General features: G+C 53.1%; 2 protein-coding genes across 13 annotated transcripts in view; both read right to left on the minus strand.

Annotated features, from left to right (window-relative positions):
* Positions 1-41: 41 nt before the first annotated feature.
* Positions 42-1,159, minus strand: BGLAP (bone gamma-carboxyglutamate protein). 2 transcript variants are annotated; one of them, XM_077996281.1, is made up of 4 exons: positions 1,053-1,159; positions 763-795; positions 521-590; positions 42-319 (listed from the first exon to the last, which is right to left on the minus strand). In XM_077996281.1, the coding sequence occupies exons 1-4, from the start codon at positions 1,114-1,116 to the stop codon at positions 190-192; spliced, it is 297 nt and encodes a 98-aa protein (XP_077852407.1). In that variant the 5' UTR covers positions 1,117-1,159; the 3' UTR covers positions 42-189. The 2 variants fall into 2 exon arrangements, with proteins under 2 accessions (XP_077852407.1, NP_001074237.1); NM_001080768.1 differs by having other exon boundaries at positions 190-319; positions 757-795; positions 1,053-1,116.
* A 2,163-nt stretch (positions 1,160-3,322) lies between these two features.
* The window catches only part of PMF1 (polyamine modulated factor 1), a 30,899-nt gene continuing 20,975 nt past the window's right edge, over positions 3,323-13,246 (minus strand). For 4 of the 11 annotated variants that reach the window (XM_015112002.3, XM_028827809.2, XM_015112008.3 and 1 more), the window contains 3 exons: positions 11,536-11,636; positions 8,795-8,990; positions 3,323-3,816 (listed from right to left, as the gene is read on the minus strand). In XM_015112002.3, coding sequence (XP_014967488.2) covers positions 3,763-3,816; positions 8,795-8,990; positions 11,536-11,636 — 351 coding nt within the window. In that variant the 3' untranslated portion in view covers positions 3,323-3,762. The remainder of the gene's footprint in view (positions 3,817-8,794; positions 8,991-11,535; positions 11,637-13,246) is intronic. The other 7 variants (XM_077944989.1, XM_077944979.1, XM_077944961.1 and 4 more) reach the window with 6 other exon arrangements.

Below are 13,246 nucleotides of genomic sequence, written 5' to 3' on the forward strand. Positions count from 1 at the left end.
ACTCCATAAACTGGACAGATTCACAGGCCCACGGATTCCTCTTTTGAAGTTTATTTGGGAGCAGCTGGATGATGGGGACCCCACATCCATAGGGCTGGGAGGTCAGGGCAAGGGCAAGGGGAAGGGGAAAGAAGGGGGCCTGGAGAGGAGCAGAACTGGGTTTGCCGGCCAGGCCAGCGGAGCGACACCCTAGACCGGGCCGTAGAAGCGCCGATAGGCCTCCTGGAAGCCGATGTGGTCAGCCAGCTCGTCACAGTCCGGATTGAGCTCACACACCTCCCTCTTGGGCTCCAGGGGATCTGGGTAGGGGGCTGGGGCTCTGAGACACCCGACGTGGTGGCATCAGCCCCCGTGCAAAATGCCCATCCCTCCTCTCACTACACATGGGGCTCCAGGGTCCCCACCAGGGCTGGCTGCCTGTTCCCCCACCACAGCCCAGAGAGGCCACTCCCTGCTGCAGCTCCCCCACAGACCATCCCGGAGAGGCAGGGCCTTGGCCCAGCTCTGCCTTTTCTCTCACCCCAGCCATTGATACAGGTAGCGCCTGGGTCTCTTCACCACCTCGCTGCCCTCCTGCTTGGACACAAAGGCTGTGGAGCAGAGGGGCAGGAATCAGGTGGCTCTGGGTTTGGGAGGATCAGGTTGGCAGCAGGCTGGCCTTCCTGACAGCCAGACAGGAGGTGGCAGGAGTAGGGGAATGAGACTGAGGGACCAAGGTGAGAAGGGTCCAGGAGCCCATCAGGTCCATCCTCTTACCTGCACCTTTGCTGGACTCTGCACCGCTGGGTTTCGCACCTGCAAAGGAAAGGGAGCCTGGTTCACCCCTGCTCATCCCCAGGGCTCTCATCCTCCTTTCCCTGTGTCTCGGGCAGCTTGCTCTTCCTTCCTCTCCCTCTGCAAGGGCAGAGCTGGGGCAAATGGATTGAGCCTGCAACAGGGTGATTAGACTACAAAGGGACTGCCAGCCAAAGGGGTGAGAAGAGGTGGGCCATGGTGCTTCCTTTTCTCAGCCCCCACTGCTGTGCGGCCTGAGGGGAGGTGGGGGCACTCACCTGCCTGGCCAGTGATGCAAAGTGTGGCCAGGGCCAGCAGGGCGAGGAGTGTGAGGGCTCTCATGGCGTCTCAGTGGCTGTGTTGGGCTCCTGCTCAGGACTCAGCTGGCCTGCCCCGCCAGCCTCCAGCACTGTTTATACCCTCTGGGCTGTGTCCCGGTGATGAGGAGGGGCGTGCCTGACCATGGTGCAGGCGGGTCTAGGGGGAATCTGCCAGGGCTATTTGAGGGTCATCCGCACCAGCTCCGTAGGCCAAACCCCAAAGGATACTGTGGTTGGGAGCTGCGGCTGCCAGGCCAGGGGCCCCTGGGAGTGATGGAGGGTGAGCCACAATCAGACTGCCCGGCTCTTGACACTGCCTCTGGCCCCTTCCTCAGGGGGCAGCCCGAGACCCCTCAGCCCCGACTCACTCTTCTTCAGAGACCCCCAGCCTCAGGTTGAGCACTGGCTGAGCTCTAAGGAGATTCTAAAGAGGAAGCAGGGGTCAGAGACCTAAAATAGGTTCAAGCAGAGCTGGGCTCCAGCTGTCTCACAGCCTGTGATTTCTACTGTCAGCCCCGTAGGCAGGAGCCAAACCCAGGGAGGAGATGCCTCGCAATGCCCTCGTTCACCCGGTGAGACACCAAAGGCAGTCTGCTGTGGGCGCAGCTCGATGGCTCAGGCCCTGCACATCAGGACAGGAGAAAGGGTCGGGCGGCACAAGGCCAAGAGCCAAAGCCAATGGAGGTGGGGCTGGGCAGATGAGGTCAACTGGTTGGCCTCTGGGACACGCTAGGTGGCTGTGACTGCCAGGTACACAGGCACAAGGCAGGGAGGCAGGGCCTGAGGAGCATGGAGATGGAGTGTGCCTCCGCCCTCCCGGTCCCCCCGATTCTCCTCCTGACCCTGCAGCCTCCACGGTGTTAACCACCCTGGGGAGGGACCTGCCCTCCCGTAGTGCTCCTGTAAGCGATAGGAAGGCCTGTCCTCTACGGTACAGAACCACCCAGCCTGAAAACCTATCCCACACCTGAGAGCCTCCACTGCCTCAGGTCAGCCCAGAGAGGTAAGAGGTGTCCTGGGACCTTCCCCTGTCTAACCTGTGTCACTCACCCACCCACCAACCAACCAGGGCTTGAGACCATCTGCCCAACCTGACAAGTAAACAAAGCACCCAACGGGGCAGGCCTGACAGGAGCAAGGCATTTGAATGCTTGAATGCCACAGCTCCATGGTAACAAAGTGGGCAGAGGGAGACTGAGCTGAGTGCTGTTTATGGGAGGGGGGAAGTGGGGGCCACCTGATGCTTGCCTGTGTCCCCAGTGTGCCTCTGGCAGACCTCACCAAAGCCCTCACTAGGGAAAAGTTCTGCCCCCATCCACACCCAACCCCTTTCCCCCTCTGGTGGATCCAGGAAGCACCCATCCTGCCTTTGGCTGCCCTGGCAGAAGAATGAAGTGGAAGAAGCAAGAGAAACAAAGTGCCCGCGATTCTTTTTTTTTTGAGACGGAGTCTCGCTCTGTCGCCCAGGCAGGAGTACAATGGCGCCATCTCGGCTCACTGCAACCTCTGCCTCCCAGGTTCAAGCAATTCTCCTGCCTCAGCCTCTCGAGTAGCTGGGATTAGAGGCACGTTCTAATGCCCAGCTAATTTTTTTTTGAGATGGAGTTTCACTCTTGTTGCCCAGGCTGGAGTGCAGTGGCGCAATCTTGGCTCACTGCAACCTCCACCTCCCGGATTCAAGTGACTCTCCTGCCTTAGCCCCCCGAGTAGCTAGGATTACAGGCACACGCCACCATGTCTGGCTAATTTTATATTTTTAGTAGATATGGGGTTTCACCATTTAGCCAGGCTGGTCTCGAACTCCTGACCTCAGGTGATCTGCCCACCTCAGCCTCCCAAAGTGCTAGGATTACAGGCATGAGCCACTGCACCTGGCCTAATTTTGTATTTTTAGTAGAGACAGGGTTTCACCATGTTGGCCAGGCTGGTCTCGAACTCCCGACCTCAGGTGATTCACTTTGGGCCTCCCAAAGTGCTGGGATTACAGGCATGAGCCACCGCGCCCGGCCGTAATGATTCTTGGAGGGTGCCAAGAGTGACACCTCCTTGGCAGCTCATCCTATCCACAGGGAACCCAGGGGTCCTGGTTTTTGTACAAGGGGCTCTGCTGCTCTCCGCACATGGTCTGGTAAGCCCCTTGCCAACCCACCCCTGCCTGGAGGCTCCCAGAGGACCACGACTGAAGACTTGGCCCAAGAGAGGCCAGGCAGAGGAAGCATCCTCACAGATTACAGTGTAGTGGAGGAAGTTTATTTACGGATGTGGGGAGAACATGGTAAAGGCCCCTGGGCTGGGCAGCAAGGGGGCAATCAGTGGAGATTGAAAACAGATTCTCCAAGCCAGGCCCAGGGAAAAGGGCTCAGGAACCAGCAGGAGTGGGGCGGAGGGGCAAAGCTGACCTGAACCTAAAGAAGAGAGAACATGGCCAAGAATTATCCAGGTAGAAGAAACAGAGGAATCTAAAGGGGGTGTATGTCCAACCCCAAGGGTACCCCAAAGGCACAGTGGCAATGAGGCTTTCTCTGGCCTAGTCCTCCAGCAAATTCCATCACTGCTGAGGGACTGGGCACCATTTCAGCCGTTCTCAGAGGCAGGCCGCCCAGGCCAGGCATGCTGGCCACAAGCTCTTGACCTTGACTGCCCTCTGCTTCTGGGCCTGGCGGTCTCCTCACTCAGGCTCCCTCAGCACAGCAACCAGCTCTCTCTGTTCTCTGTGTAGAGCCTGAAATCAATGGGAGACAACAGACAAACTGGGATCTGAGAAAACCCAAATCCTTGCCCTCCACTGTCCCTGACTCCAGGCCTGGGGTTTCCCCCAGGACAATATGGATGGAGTCTGTGGCTTAAGTCATGGCCCTGCAGAGCACGTTAGGATGAAGACACATTAGAAAGTCTGTACCATTCGGCAAGTATTTATAGCAAGCTGGGTTCTGTGACCACCTAGGCTGGGCATCCCCGGAGCAGAGCCCATCTTCAGCAAGGGTCCCCAAAGTGGTCCTTCAATCCTCTGACCTCAACAGAGCTTTCTGGCGAGAAACTTTCTTGAATTAAATAAACTTTCAGTTGAGTTACAGACATGGAAATTGCCCACGTCAAACAACATGAAGGTCTGTGGCTGGAATAGGTGGGGCATGGCTTTAAGAGCAGAGGGCTTTGTCCCTCTTAGGATAGCACTGTATCCCAGAGCTGGTGAGGCCCTGGGATCATTATCCAGCCAATTTGGAAGCCAGGACCCAGAGACAGGAGTGACCCATGGCCTCATGGTGACTGAGTAGTGATGGTGGAGCAGCGCCTTGCCTGAGGACTCAGCAGGGGGCCCTGGGAGTGCCCGAGACACAACTTGGAGTTGTGCCCTGCAAGATGGCACCAGGCTTAGGGTGGGGGCCTTGGTCACTACCACTTTTGTGCCTGCTGCCCGGTCCCGCAGGCCAGTCTGTGATGTGGGGAGAGCAGAGGGAGTGGGGACAGTAGGGAGCAGAGCAGCTGCCAGCCTTCCACTTGCCACTGCCTCCTGGCCAGGGCCCTTCCTAAGCTGTGGCAGGGCCTTCAGGCTGCAGCTAACTGGTATTGGGAAGAGAAGACCAGGGAGATCCGGGAGCCATAAATTTGGGGACCTGTAACCCTCAGGAATATGAGGGTTTGCCCCAGGAAGGGGCTGCCAAGTGGCTATAAGTAGATGTCAATTGGATGCTGACATGATGGATGGAGGGAGTTCGACAGAGATGCCGCCACTTGAGCCCTACCAGAAAGCTTCTCTTGGAAATGCACTTGGAGCCCATAGGAAAATCTGTCTCATCGAGGTGCAGCCAAGCTGCTACCTGTGCCATCCAGCTTGATCCTCTTCTTCTCCTTTCTTTACCCAACGTGGCCCCAAGTAACGTCAGGCCACTTTCAAAAGTTAAGTTCACCCTCAAAGGACACACAATTGTGGCATGGAGGATATGTGTTAGATGTGTGAAGGCTCTACAAATCATTCTAATATACATATTATTCAAATATCAGGCAATGGCAGATAGTCAAAATAATCCTGAGCACAAAGAACAAAGCTGGAGGCATCACACTACCTGATTTCAAATTGTACAAGGCTATAGTAACCAAAACAGCACTGGTACTGTTATAAGAACAGACACATAAATAAATAAATAAATAAATAAATAGGAACAAACACATAACCAACAGCATAACAGAATACAGACTCAGGGCCGGGCGCGGTGGCTCAAGCCTGTAATCCCTGCACTTTGGGAGGCCGAGACGGGCGGATCACGAGGTCAGGAGATCGAGACCATCCTGGCTAACGTGGTGAAACCCCGTCTCTACTAAAAAATACAAAAAACTAGCTGGGCGCAGTGGCGGGTGCCTGTAGTCCCGGCTACTCGGGAGGCTGAGGCAGGAGAATCGCTTGAACCCGGGAGGCGGAGCTTGCAGTGAGCTGAGATTTGGCCACTGCACTCCGGCCTGGGCGACAGAGCGAGACTCCGCATCAAAAAAAAAAAAAAAAAAACAACAGAATACAGACTCAGAAATAAATCCATATACTTATGGCCAACTGTCAGCAAAGGCGTCAAGAACATACAATGGGTAATTTCAGCACTTTGGGAGGCTGTGGCAGGTGGATCACCTGAGGCCAGAAGTTTGAGCCCAGCCTGGCCAACATGGTGAAACCCTGTCTCTACTAAAAATACAAAAATTAACCAGCCATGACAGCAGGTACCTGTAATCCCAGCTACTCGGGAGGCTGAGGCAGGAGAATCATTTGAACTCGGGAGGCAGACGTTTGCAGTGAACCAAGATCATGCCACTGCACTCCAGCCTGGGCAATAGAGCAAGACTGTCTCAAAAAAAAAAAGTTAAAATAGAACATTTTTGGGGCCGGGTGTGGTGGCTCACGTCTGTAATCCCAGCACGTTGTGAGGCTGAGGTGGGTGAATTGCTTGAGCCCAGGAGTTTGAGACCAGCCTGGCCAACATGGTGAAACCCCATCTCCACTAAAAATACAAAATTTAGCTGGATGTGGCAGCTCACGCCTGGAATCCCAGCTACTCAGGAGGCTGAGGCATGAGAATGGCTTGAACCTGGGAAGTGGAGGTTGCAGTGAGCTGAGATCGTGCCACTGCACTCCAGTCTGGGCAACAGAGTGAGACTCTGCCTCAAAAAACAAAAGCCAGGTACGGTGGCTCACACCTGTAATCCCAGCACTTTGGGAGGCCAAGGTGGGTGGATCATTTGAGGTCAGAAGTTCAAGACCAGCTTGGCCAACATGGTGAGACCCCATCTCTACTAAAAATACAGAAATTAGCTGGATGTGGTGGCAGGTTCCTGTAATCCCAGCTACTCGGGAGGCTTAGATAGGAGAGTCACTGAACCCGTGAGGCAGAGGCTGCAGTGAGCCACAACTACACCACTGCACTCCAGTCTGGGAGACAGGGCGAGACTCCGTCTCAAAAAAAACCAAAAACCAAAAAACAAAACACAATGAGATATCACCTTACCCCAGTTAAAATGGCTACTTTTTAAAAATTTTTTTATTTTTTGGAGACAGGGTTTTGCTCTGTCACCCAGGCTGGAGTGCAGTGGCATAATCATGGCTCACTGCAGCTTCAATCTCTCAGGCTCAGGTGATCCTCCTGCCTCAGCCGCACAAGTAGCTGGGACTGCAGGTGTGCACCAACATGCCTGGCTATTATTATTATTATTATTATTGAGATGGGGTCTCCCAATGTTGCCTAGGCTGGTCTTGAACTCCCGGGCTCAAATGATCCTCCCTCCTCAGCCTCCCAACGTGCTAGGATAACAGGCCACTGCACCCAGCCTAGAATGGCTATTATTACCTTTTTTTTTTTGAGACAGACCCTGACTCTGTCACCCAGGCTGGAGTGCAATGGCATGGTCTCGGCTCACTGCAACCTCTGCCTCCTGGGTTTAAATGATTGATCCCACCTCAGTCTCCTGAGCAGCTGGGACTACAGGTGCCCGCCACCATGCCCGGCTAATTTTCGTATTTTTAGTAGAGACAGGGTTTCACCATGTTGGCCAGGCTGGTCTCGAACTCCTGACCTTGTGATCCGCTCACCTCGGCCTTCCAAAATGCTGGGATTACAGGCATGAGCCGCCACGCCTGGGCTACAATGGCTATTATTAAAAAGACAGGCTGGGGGTGGTGGCTCACACCTGTAATCCCAGCACTTTGGGAGGCCGAGGCGGGTGGATCACAAGGTCAAGAGTTCGAGACCAGGCCGGGCGTGGTGGCTCATGCCTGTAATCCCAGCACTTTGGGAGGCCGAGGCGGGCAGATCACAAGGTCAGGAGATCGAGACCACGGTGAAACCCCGTCTCTACTAAAAATACAAAAAATTAGCCGGGCGGGATGGCGGGCACCTGTAGTCCCAGCTACTCAGAAGGCTGAGGCAGGAGAATGGTGTGAACCCGGGAGGCAGAGCTTGCAGTGAGCCGAGATCGCGCCACTGCACTCTAGCCTGGGCGACAGAGCGAGACTCCGTCTCAAAAAAAAAAAAAAAAAAAGAGTTCGAGACCATCCTGGCCAACATGGTGAAACCCTGTCTCTACTAAAAATACAAAAAGTAGCTGGGCGTGGTGGCGGGCGCCTATAGTCCCAGCTATTCGGGAGGCTGAGGTGGGAGGAGCACTTGAACCCAGGAGGCAGAGGTTGCAGTGAGGTGAGATCGTGCCACTGTACTCCAGCCTGGACGACAGAGCAAGACTCCGTCTCAGGAAAAAAAAAAGAAAAAAATAACATGCTAGTGAGGATGCAGATAAAAGTTGATCTCATAAAGGTAAAGAATGATAGTTAACAGAGGCTGGGGGAAGGGGTTGGGGATGAAGAGAGGTAGTTTAATGGTATAAACTTATAGTTAGGCAAAAGGTGTAAATTCTATTGTTCAACAATAGAGTAAGGTAACTATAGTTAACGACAACGTACTCCATATTTCAAAGTTGCTAAGAGCCTTGTACGGTGATGAGCACATGTAATCCCAGCTATTCAGGAGGCTGAGACAGGAAGACTGCTTGAGGCCAGGAGTTCAAGACTGGCCTGGGCAATATAGCAAGACCTTCATCTCAGAACAAAACCAAAACCAAAGTAGTTAGAAGAGAGGTCTTGAACTGCTCCCAACACATAGAAATGATAAATCCTCAACGTGATGAACACCTCAAATACCCTGACTTGATCACTGCACGTTCTATGCATGTAGCAAAGTATCACATGTACTTCTTAAATATGTAAAATATGATGTACCAAATTTTAAAAATACTATCTCATCCTCCGTTCTCGTTCTCTACCCACCCCGCTACCACATACCCGGTTTAGAATGTATGTATCTATGGTGGGCAGTGGTCACATGGAGCAGTAGAACCACCACCAGGTTTTAACTCCAAATCTGTTGTGGAGGTGCTGTTACCTTGGGTGAGTCACCTGCCCTCTCTGGGCCTGTGTCCTCACCTGCTCCATCAGGGGAACACACGCCCGTGCCTGGTGGAGGGTCTGGGGGAGAAAACTGTCTGCTGAGGCTGGCAGAGACTCCTGCACACGCCCAAGGAGAGGCAATGCATGGCCGTTCCCCAGGGGGCAAGCTCTCCTACTCCCTGTGGGGGTCCCTTGTGTTGGAATGGAGGAAGCCACCAATTTGCGGATCTCAGAGGGCCCATCAGAGATGGAAAAGGAAGAGGCAGGCTGGGACACTGACCTGCCAGGCCTGCTGCCGGGCCTGGACCTGTAGCTGCAGCTCCTCCACCTGCCTCCGCCCTGCCAGGACGGCATCTGCCAGCTGCTGGTTCTCAGCCTCCTGTTTGTGCACGTGGCGCCGCAGGGTGTCCCGTTGCTGCAGGAAGTAGGGTGCCATGACGCTGTGCAGATCCTTCTCTGGGATCCCGCTGGGGCGCCTGGAGGGCCACATGGGGCACAAGGAATAAGGGAGACGGAAGGCCCTTGTGGAAGAGGGTTCGGTTTCCAAGCCCACTCGGTGACATGCCCACCTTGTCCCAAGTTGGGCTGGCTTCCCAGGTCTCTCTCCTCCCAAGACCTGTTCCTCATAAGAATGCTCACTTCCTGTCCCTGGGTTTCAATGTTTAGGGGTCCACCTCTCCCCCTTCTCACTTCAGCCCCTATCTTAGCCTTCCCGACCATACCCCACATTCCCCTTCTCTCCTCCACATACACTCCCCCATCCAGAACCCTTCAGGGTCACTTTCCAGCCCCTGCCTCTGTCCTTGTGACCACTGCCTGGCTGGTGCTTCCAGTCCATCAGACTGTGAGTTGGAGAGGTTGGGGGTGGCTCCGAACGGAGGGCCCAGACTGTGGGAGACCCCCATAAGTGCTGGCTGCTCTGGGAAGATAAGGAAAGTCAAGTCTGAGGAGGCAAGATTACACAAGAGGTGGGTGGAAGGCACTGTGAGTTCTTTAAAAATTCTTTTTCAGGCCGGGCGCGGTGGCTCACGCCTGTAATCCCAGCACTTTGGGAGGCCAAGGCAGAAGGATCACGAGGTCAGGAGATCGAGACCATCCTGGCTAACATAGTGAAAGCCCGTCTCTACTAGAAAAACAAAAAATTAGCTGAGCGAGGTGGCGGGCGCCTGTAGTCCCAGCTACTTGGGAGGCTGAGGCAGGAGAATGGTGTGAACCCGAGGTGGAGCTTTCAGTGAGCCGAGATCACGCTGCTGCACTCCAGCCTGGGAGACAAGCAAGACTCCGTCTCAAAAAAAAAAAAAATAAAATAAATTTTTTTCAATGGCCGGGCGCGGTAGCTCATGCCTGTAATCTCAGCACTTTAGGAGGCCAAGGCAGGTGGGTCACCTGAGGTGGGGTGTTTGGGACCAGCCTGGCCAACATGGTGAAACCCTGTCTGTCTCTACAAAAAATACAAAAATTAGCCAGGCGTGGTGGCGGGCGCCTGTAATCCCAGCTACTCAGGAGACTGAGGCAGGAGAATTGCTTGGACCTGGGAGGCTAAGGTTGCAGCGAGCTGAGATGGCACTGCTGTACTCTAGCCTGGCCTGGGCAACAAAGTGAGACTCCATCTCAAAAAAATAAAATAAAATAAAATTCTTTTTCAGTTGTGAAACTTAATTCCCTTAAGTATTAAGGTCATAGAGCATTTTTAAAAGTTGGAAACTACCAAAAAGATTTCTACTCCCTCTGGCCTAGGATTCTAAGGGAGGGAGGGTTGCGGGAGGCAGGGGCTCAGCTGCTGGGGTCTTGTTGGCCCCTGCTCTCCACTGCTCATCCCAGGCCCCACTTCTCCACCTTACACTTGGTGTACCAGGTGGCCAGCTGCTGCTGAAACGTCAGCTCCAGGAGAGCAGATATTTGGTCTGTCTTGTTCACTGCTAAATTTCTGGCATCTAAAACAGTATCAAAGCCGGGCGTGGTGGTTCACACCTTTAATCCCAGCACTTTGGGAGGCTGAGGCAGGAGGATCACCTGAGATCAGGAGTTCAAGATCAGCCTGGCCAACATGGTGAAAACCCGTCTCTACTAAAAATACAAAAATTAGCCAGGCGTGGTGGTGAGTGCCTGTAATCCCAGCTACTCAGGAGGCTGAAGCAGGAGAATTGCTTGAACTCAGGAGACGGAGGTTGCAATGAGACAAGATCACACCACTTTACTCCAACCTGGGTGACGCAGCAAGACTCCGTCTCAAAAAAATAAAATAAAATAGTATCAAGCATATAGTAGGTGCTCCCTAACCTGTTGAATGAACAAATGTATAAAAACCAGTTGCCCCACCAGCCTCATCTACACCTGTAAGATGTACATGGTGATTCCAAACCTCACAATTCTGCCTCCTACTCCCCCACCCTCCCTTTCTCCCACAGGCCCAACAGGCCCTAAAATGAGCTCTCTCAGGAAGGCTTCTTCAGTCTGGCCTCAGACTACTTCCCTCCCTAATCCCCTGAACAACATGGCTTACCTGGGGCTCTCCTCCCCTGAAGGGAACTGTGCGATACAACAGCTTTCGGTTACTGTTTGGTGTCTGTCTGCTCTACTTGTCCCTGTCAAAAGGTTCTCTCTCAGAGGCAACAAGCCCAGAATCTCATGGATATGGTGGACATGGGGTCAGCCTTTTAAAAGCTTTTTTGGAGACAGGGTCTCACTATATTGCCCAGGCTGTTTCTGAACTCTTGAACTCCTGGTCTCAAGTGATCCTCCCACCTCAGCCCCCTGAATAACTGGGATTACAGGCATGAGTCACCACTCCCTGCTTGGGTCAGTTTTAAAGTCTCCTTCAAGAAGCTGAATTGGCCAGGTGTTGTAGCTCAAGCTTGTAATCCCAGCACTTCGGAAGGTCAAGGCGGGAGGACAGCTTAAGGCCAGGAGTTTGTGACCAGCCTGGCCAACATAGTGAGACCCTGACTCTAGAAATAAAAAACAAAAAGCTTAATTGCTGCCTCTTTCCTGTGCCTTCTCACCTCCCCTCCCCACTCTTACCAGGCCGGCTCTTTGCGGTCTTTGCCTTCTTCCACAATTTTATCCAAGGCATTCAAGACGGCTTCCAGGTTCCCCTCCTCTTTGATGTCAGAGATTTCCTCCTGAAGAGAAAGGAGGAAAGAGCTGTAATGACACGAGACGAGCTCATGGCAAAAATATGCTAAATTGCTAACAGCACTTGGTAAGATTTTGGCTAATTTCTGTTCTAGGTCTTTATGCTTTCCCTAACATTCCAACTTTTCTACATGTGGCTTGAAATTAAGAAAATAGGCTGTGCGCCGTGGCTCACGCCTGTAATCCCAGCACTTTGGGAGGGCCAAGGTGGGTGGATCACTTGAGGCCAGGAGTTCGAGACCAGCCTGGCTAACATGGTGAAACCCTGTCTCTACAAAAAAAAAAAAAAAGGCCGGGCGCGGTGGCTCAAGCCTGTAATCCCAGCACTTTGGGAGGCCGAGACGGGTGGATCACGAGGTCAGGAGATCGAGACCATCCTGGCGAACACCGTGAAACCCCGTCTCTGCTAAAAAATACAAAAAAACTAGCCGGGCGAGGTGGCGGGCGCCTGTAGTCCCAGCTACTCGGGAGGCTGAGGCAAGAGAATGGCATAAACCTGGGAGGCGGAGCTTGCAGTGAGCTGAGATCCGGCCACTGCACTCCAGCCCGGGCTACAGAGCGAGACTCCGTCTCAAAAAAAAAAAAAAAAAAAAAAATTAGCTGGGCATGGTGGCACTCGCCTGTCATCCCAGCTACTCGGGAGGCTAAGGCACAAGAATCACCTGAACCCGGGAGGCGGAAGTTGTAGTGAGTTGAGATCACGCCACTGCACTATAGCCTGGGCAACAGAGTGAGACTCTGCCTCAAAAAAAACAAACAAAAATAATTAAGGAGCCGGGCGTGGTGGCTCAAGCCTGTAATCCCAGCACTTTGGGAGGCCGAGACGGGCGGATCATGAGGTCAGGAGATCAAGACCATCCTGGCTAACACGGTGAAACCCCGTCTCTACTAAAAAATACAAAAAACTAGCCGGGCGAGGTGGCAGGCGCCTGTAGTCCCAGCTACTCGGGAGGCTGAGGCAGGAGAATGGCGTAAACCCGGGAGGCGGAGCTTGCAGTGAGCTGAGATCCGGCCACTGCACTCCAGCCTGGGCGGCATAGCGAGACTTCGTCTCAAAAAAACAAAAAACAAAAAACAAAAAACAAAAAAACAAAAAAAAAATTAAAGAAATAAAATATAAAGTGGGAAAAGTGTTTTATTTATTTTTATTTAAAAAATCTTTTTAGCTAGGTGTGGTGGTGCACATCTGCAGTCCCAGTGACTCAATCTGAAGTAGGAGGATTGTTTGAGCCTGGGAGGCAGAGGCTGCAGTGAGCCGAGATCACGTCACTGCACTCCAGCCTGAGTGACAGAGCTAGACCCTGTCTCAAAAAGAAAGAAAAAAATTAAAATTTTGGGCCACTATACCGGCCTGAAGTGGGAAATATTTAAAAAGAGTCTGTAGGCTGGTAGTTCATGTAATCCCAGCACTTTGGGAAGCCAAGGTGGGAGGATTGCTTGAGCCCAGAGTTTGAGGCTGCAGGGAGCTGTGATTATGCCACTATACTCAAGCCTGGGTGACAGAGCAAGATCTTGACTTAAAAAAAAAAAAGACCCCATCAGCCCTTGCTGAGTTTGCATGGTCTAGAGGGCAGGCAACATAAAACATGTAATTACA

This window comes from Macaca mulatta, chromosome 1 (genome assembly GCF_049350105.2).
Source record: "Macaca mulatta isolate MMU2019108-1 chromosome 1, T2T-MMU8v2.0, whole genome shotgun sequence".
Classification (NCBI taxonomy): Eukaryota; Metazoa; Chordata; class Mammalia; order Primates; family Cercopithecidae; genus Macaca; species Macaca mulatta.